This window comes from Metopolophium dirhodum, chromosome 2 (genome assembly GCF_019925205.1).
Source record: "Metopolophium dirhodum isolate CAU chromosome 2, ASM1992520v1, whole genome shotgun sequence".
Taxonomy (NCBI): Eukaryota; Metazoa; Arthropoda; class Insecta; order Hemiptera; family Aphididae; genus Metopolophium; species Metopolophium dirhodum.
In genome coordinates, this window is record NC_083561.1 from 31,535,862 (window position 1) to 31,543,833 (window position 7,972).

Genomic DNA, 7,972 nt, shown 5'->3' on the forward strand with positions numbered 1-7,972 from the left:
AAAAAACAGTGAATAAATTTGCAGCTATTTTAACGGGGTCTTGGCTTAAGGTTATTTTCTTATTTTCTTATTTTCTCAAATAATTATTGTGTAGCTACTGTCTAGTGTAGGCCTACGCATTTTAAACAAAACTTGACCATTTTTTTGTTAACCTTTTACCACTTATAAAATCATTTTATCAATACAAATATACAATAAATTAACATAATAATTAATACGCTACTACTCCACGTTAGTTGAGATCTAAATGCATATATTATAACACTTAGTCGCTGTATCCACTTTCTTTTATACAACACGAGTACCTATAAGTACCTACTAATACTACTACTACAAAAAATAATATCTTAAATAATAAACTAAAATTCCATTTTATTCTTTAAATTGAAACAATTAATGTATAAGTGTATAAATCTACTTGTATTTAATCTACACAGAAAATTGAAAGTTATAATTTTTTAACACGTACTTAAGTATATTACAAAAAATAATCAATAATTCATGAAATTTAAATTTAAAAAAAAAACAAATAAAAATTAATTAAATTACGTTTAGCTTTATCGTTTTATAATTAAAATAATTAAATTTTTCTCTCGTGATAATATTCAGACCGTTTGTGATGTGGGTATGGAGTTGTTTCTTAGGTAGGTAATCTATGTTTAACTGGCCAAAAATCCACCGTCCACTGGAATTGAAACACCATTTACGTAAGTAGAATAGTCACTGAGTAAAAATAGAGTCACATTTGCTACGTCGTCACACTCTGTAAGTAAATATATAAAAATTATAAAGTGACAGTTAAAGGTATAATATTAAAACAACAATATTATACATTGAGGCTTTATAATATTATTTAATTTCACTCCATGAACTCAGTATAAATAATACTTTTTTAGACAATATTGTTAAGTATGTTAGCAAGTATGAACATTGTTAAAACTATACGTCCAGATTTTAGGATTAAGCCATTAAGGACAAGTAAGTAACTGGAAATAATTTTGGCTCACAAAAATCGATTTTTTTCTTGTTTATTTAAATGTATTTCAATGCCATTGATTAGAGATCATATTACTATAGTTATTTAGTTACCTAGTTAGATAATATATTAATAGAAATACTACATATAAAAATGTTTACAAATATATTTTCAAAAAAAACAAATAAAATACTTATGAACACAACTAAAATGATCAATTGTATGATTTGGTTTTTTAATTCTGGACATATTTTTTATGTAAACACAAAAAGACGAATACCAATTAACGATATTGGATTTACGTATATAGATTAATTTTAACCCGGTCGAATTCAGGTAACATAGCTAGTTCTAATATATATATATAATTTATATAAAAAAAATCGCTTTTAATTGCTGCTGCAGGAATTTATTTTAGATAGGTACTATTTAAATCATTTTATTCTCTTACATTTCTCGCACTGTTAAAAATCTAGAGGAAAATCCATTAGTACATAATATATGATATATTATACAGTAATACTCGAGTAATAAAATAATATTAAAGGTATGTATATATTATAACCCATTGGTATAATTAATTTGAAAACTAACATAGTTTTATGGTATCAAATAGTATGCGGTTATCAAACTCGGTACCTACTTAATATAATATAGGGTAATTTTTATTTTTTAATATTATTTAATTATGCTATAATAAATCAGAAATTAAATTGCATGTAATACAGTTGAGTACTTGAAAAATGACTACCTACTTAAACTGAACAGTTTAATTTAATTTATAATGAATTTATTTAAACCTGTATAACTTTTAAGTTTTTTTATACACATCAATTGGTTGATAAAATATTCATAGAAAAAGAGAGATTGAATAATGTAGTTAAGTACCTACACCAGAATGTAAAATACAGTTGGAAACATCGATAAAGATTGTGTAGATGGACCTTCTATACGAAGAAGATAAGAAGAACAAGAAGAAAAATAAGAATTAATTAGTAGTTTAAAACAAACAACTACTAAAAATACAATAATGGTTCGATAAAACATAGGTAGTTACGTGTTATATTTAAATATTTACCAGCAAATCGTCCAATTGGTATTCTACTTAAAATTGGGTTCGATTTCACTGGGTCAGACCATGCTTTAGCACCCATTTTTGTCATAACCACAGTCGGGTTGACGTTGTTGGTACGGATACCCAATGGCCCCAGCTCAATACTCATAACTCTTGTCACTTGATTGACTGCACCTTTTGATGCACAATACGACGTGTGGTCTGGAATAGCTCTCTATAATGATAATGTGATTAATACATCTTATTAATAAGTTCACTTGTTGGGTTTTTAAGATGAATTCATAAAGTAAATAAATCATTTTAAGATTGAAACATTACGTTTGAATTTAATGCATACCTAATATATTATATCATATTTATGTATGTGTACTGTACAGCTTGTACATACAATGTATCTGTAGTATTTTTAAAGCAAACTTTTTTTAGTAATTTTTGAGAAATAATATTGATAGTATAAGTTTGTATAATTTCTTTAGTGTGTAATTTTAGGCACTCTTGGAAACATTTAGTTAATTTTAAAAATAGTTTTTGATTAAAAAAACTGTTAATAAGTATTTTAAAACCGACAGTTTTTTCAATTCTATTCATTTGCAAATAGGTACACAAAATATACGTAGTTCTATGTTTTTTATGATTAATTTACAATTAATATAGGTATAATAAAATCTTAGAAGTGATTTATTGTTGAGATTTGTGAGCTTCACAAATTAAAAGTTTAACAATAATAATATTATATTATAATAACGAACAAAAATATTGAATGGCAACTGTTGTAACTGCATAATATTAGCTATTAAATGTTTTATTGTTACCCGACAACAATAACCATTAAGTTCATTATGGTTAATTTGTATTATCGATATCATATTTATATAAATTAGGCATTATATAGGTATACGTTTCCTAAGTACTAAGATGTTTATTAGTTTTAATAATTTAATGGGGTCAATATTACGATATAGTTACAACAATACATGTAATAATTATTTTATTGGCTTAATGTGACTCACGGTAACATTATTGACGGGGGTATCAATATTACTGTATTCAACACCGAATTTGTATGCACTAAAAAGTATCAAAATATGGCATAGGTATAATATTATGCAATAAAAATCGTGAAAATATACAACAAATAGGAGAGAAAAAAAATTTTAATTGGTAATTTAATGCATAATTTTTAATTGATAATTAATTGATGAGGTATTCAAATAATTCAAAGTAAATTAATCAACTTATAATTAGGTATTTACTTTTAATAAACCTATCTTTATTGCAATTCCTAATTAGTGCTTAGATAGTAATGTATGAAAAAAAAATTGCCACAAGTATCAAACTAATATAATTTATAGAGATTACTGACGAAAATTAAAAATTTAAAAATATACAATTTATTGCATTATAATCCGTGCACTATACAGCTATAAGCCATAATCGATATACGGTTTTGAACTATAAGAATAATATTATAATATATTATTCATTGGTTTAAACATACTTCTGAAATTGTTGAGGACACGTTAACGATGGACCCTTTAATTCCAGCGTCCTTCATGTTCTGTGCTACAGCCTGACTTATGCGAACGATTCCTCTTGCGTTGATGTTTAATGTTCTGAGAAATCAAACGTTATAACAATATTATAATATCGATGGTTGTTATTTTGGTAATTATTCAAGCAAAACAATATTATTAATTTCGGTAGAAATCCGGTTCAATCTTGAACTCGTATATTATTATAATTACAAGATAAAACCAGAAACGAAATAATTCTGTAGTACATATTACAATATTGTCGATGTACAAAAATATGTTACATAATCACTACCATTACTATTAATAATAAATGCATTCATAATAATTAAATGCATTTACGAGATTCTGTAATATAGGTATATCGTATAGGTACTGTTATATTATGTTTATCTGACAATTTCACCCTTTAAAATGTTCAAAATCTACAATTTATTAACAAAAAATCAATAAAAGTATTTTAATCCCACATTTAACAAGTGCTTTAAAGATTTGTTTTTTTAATTTGATTTTATCAATTGGATAAAGGTACTATTTTTATAATTGACAATATATAATAAAATATATTATGTTACATGATGATACAATAGCAGCGCTTAGGTATGCATATAGCGTATAGTGTGGTGGCGTGGTTGAAGAACCAGGTGCCCAGTAATAACATTTCAGCGTTATTTTAGTGGGTAGATATATTTTTCAACATTCACGTTATATTTCTTTAACTATAAACTATAATGCAACTTTTTATATCTATACTAAGTTATCCTTCGACACCTCTCATAACTAATGATGATTCTTCAATCTTAAATTATTCGTTGTACATTATACTGTTCAATAATATAATATTTTGATAAACAAATCACTTTGAACCTGTATACGATTATTATTATTACTCAAACATACAATTGATCATAAATGTATGTAATTATAAATTAACTCTCAAAACGATAAGATTAAAAAAAATTTCTATTATTTGTACGCCCTATTTTTTTTTTGTATGTATTTTATAAGTTTACATTTTGAATATAGCAATCCAACGCATTTATACTATGAAAAAGTATATCATTAAAAGTGTAATGACTTGTGTTTAAATAAAATCAATAATTTGATCAGTGTTCGGAAAAAACATGTTCGCAATGAACGCTTTTAACGGTGTTCACGATGATCACGTTGATATTTTTCGAACGACACATGAATGTCATTTATTTACCTAGGTACCTGTGTCATAGAACAGAACTTGAACTCGAACAAAATTCATATTTTTAACGAACTTGAACTATTTTAAGGTCGTTCAAATGAAATTCTTTCTTTAAGATGTATTTTTGATATTATGGAATTATCATATTATTGTATTGTCAAACAAATATGTACAAATTCATATTAAAATACATCAAGATTTAAGATTTATATTAAATGTTTATACAATTTTAAAAATACATGGTAATTGGTAACTACATGGTACGGACTATAAGCGTTCAACGTGGACAACTAAATTTGGTATTTATCTTAGACGTGTTAATATATTGTATAATTTATTTTAATAATATAATACTTAATAGTTATATGAATTATAACTACTATAAAATGGGATAATTTAGACTTTTAAGAACATTTAAAATTAAAATTTCAAACATACCTAATAGAAATATTTAAAAATATATTTTAGTCTTCTATATAATAATCAATTATAATTGTTAGAATAGTATCAATTGACCATTCTAAAGTGTAATAATAATGAAAATATCATACTTGTCCCATCCTTCTTGTGTCATGTCAAAGAAAGACTCGATATACGCCACTCCAGCATTGTTCACCAAGCCGTGGACAGGTCCCAATTTTTTAATTATATCATAGGAATCCCATTCACCCACATCTGCACAAACTGGAGTTAGGTTAGGCGTAGCCGGTGGTAATTTCTTTGCGTCACGTCCAACAGCGAAAACGTGAGCACCCAATGACACTAGGCGTTTAGTAATCGTCTCGCCAATTCCTGAAATCGCAATTTTAAGATTTAAAAACAAAATTACAACATTGTATGATATTAATTTATAATTAAATGATTTGGCTTTCTAGACATTGTTGTACTACCATCTTGTGGGAAAATTGGCCTTGTTGAATTATATTGAAATAATGAGAAGCTTGTCAAAAACCAGCTATTACTCTATTATTGTACAGAATATTAGAGCAGCATAAGCTATACATGTATATTCAGGGTAGTTCTAACACTCGTTTGCGTAAAAAGTTGTGATGTTCTTGGAAATATATATTTTTTTTTAACATAAATTTGTTTTTGGGCTGAATACAGCTTTATTTTTCCTAATCATTTTTGGGTACCTAACGATTTGTTTATCGCCAGAGAAACACAAACAATAAAAATATTGTTAAAAATACAATCTATAATATTCTAAATACATCAAAATGTAGCATGGTACTAGATATTTTTCCACCGATCTTTATTATATACCTACTATACCATATCTATGTTTCCTCAATTTTTCTTGCAGGAGAAAAATATCTAATAGCATGCCACATTTTTTTTTAATTAGTCAATGAAGTCAATGACATTCGATTTATTAATTTTGTAATACTAAGCAATATACTTTTTACTTTTTAATATAATTATCATTTTTTTTTTCAATGATTAAAATCGTATGGTCGTTTCGCACGGAAACAATATAAATCAGATAAAAATACATTAACTTTCACTTAACTATTATATTCTCGCTTTTATAAACCAATAATGTTTTATTAAAATGTCGATCATTCAATGTTGGATAATTCATTCAAAGCAAAATAAAATACATTTTTTTGAGTGATTATTATAATATTTATACGGTAGTATGGTACGCTATGCAATGTTCATAAGTCCTCATTAATCTAGTGACCAGTATACCGCCAGTAATGGGACCTATTTTAAGCTGGGTTTTCCCTATATAACATACAACTTAAATCATAATAATTTCACAGCACTTAATAATTATTAGTAGTAACTACTGGAGGTTTACATGTACGGTATACGTAGCTTCATTTATTATTACTTAAAATTATTTTATTCAAAAAAACTCATAAGTTGTACCTAAGAACGATAATATTATATATAACGTAGTAGGTACATATATTTATTTAAAATCAACGTTTTTGTCGAATAAATTACAAAAAATTAAAATTACGTACCTACATTACTAATATAGGTATATCGATAGATAGGTTAGGTTAGGATAAGGTACCTATAGCAAACCTACTTTAAAATACATAGGTAGTATTATTTGAAACAAATTAATTAAAGATTTAAAATTAAATTTCAATATTTAAAATATTGAAAATTGAATATTAAAAAAATCTTTTGACAATAAAAACATAAAATGTGATATTATACAACGATGACGAGCGAAACTTCTACGATGGAAACAATAAGAATATAAAAATCGAATTTAGACGATTTAAAATTAAACTGGTTTTTAGTTTTTATGTTCAAAAATCACATAAGATAATATTTCAAATTTCGTAAGAAGATCTAAAAAAAGAAACCAATTATGAAATATTAGTAAGTTTACCCGTCAGAAGATAATATATAATATAATACTCAGACGTGATAATCTCATAAATAATTCATAGTACCTAGACCTAATTTAACAAACGAAAAAAAAAACTTATAATTTATATAGTACGGTATCCAAAAAATAAAATATAATAATATTATTTTTATGAATTACTAATCGGCAATCGCGTTTCCGTATAAATAAAAACAGTAAATTTTTATTTTTTTGCAAAGACTCTTACCCGCGTTAGCGCCGGTGACGATGAACTTTTTGCCCTTAAAGAATTCTTCCATATCGTCTAGTAAGTTTTGAAAGCGTGTTAATGTGAATGAATTATTAAAATAATTATAATAATATTACGAACAGCAGTAGGCTGCAGTTGTACGATTGAGCGGGTAGGCGGCACTGAAGGTATAATGGTCCAAATCACTGGCAGATTGACCGTATTTATATTGTTTTCCCAGCCGATCCCGACCCGTTATCTCTGGAGCACATTATATAAATATAATAACATATAATATTACTCATTTGCCGTGCTCGCATGTTGTTTTTGTTGTTATTATTTTATTCAATTTAATTACCGACCGATGAAACCAATTTAATTGCCGACGGTGTATATTATTATATCATATGATAATATAAAATAGAACGAACTATAACAACATTCACGGGTCGGAGGGCAGTGTCAAATTGGTTCGAAACAAATATTATATTATTATAATATTTTCGTGATGTTGTTCTGCCATTACCACGGACGAAGGTTAGATATTTCGTTAGAATAACAAAGTCTGTAATACTATGTACAAAACCATAATATGATGTAGATATAAACAATTATTGTATGACAAGATAC

At 26.2% G+C, this 7,972-nt stretch overlaps 1 protein-coding gene across 1 annotated transcript; it reads right to left on the reverse strand.

Moving 5' to 3' along the window:
- Positions 1 to 352: 352 nt before the first annotated feature.
- On the reverse strand, positions 353 to 7,572 carry LOC132938641 (L-xylulose reductase-like). Its single transcript, XM_061005586.1, has 6 exons — positions 7,484 to 7,572; positions 7,361 to 7,417; positions 5,330 to 5,570; positions 3,550 to 3,664; positions 2,055 to 2,265; positions 353 to 763 (listed from the first exon to the last, which is right to left on the reverse strand). The coding sequence occupies exons 2-6, from the start codon at positions 7,410 to 7,412 to the stop codon at positions 660 to 662; spliced, it is 723 nt and encodes a 240-aa protein (XP_060861569.1). The 5' UTR covers positions 7,413 to 7,417; positions 7,484 to 7,572; the 3' UTR covers positions 353 to 659.
- Between the last annotated feature and the right edge of the window lie 400 nt (positions 7,573 to 7,972).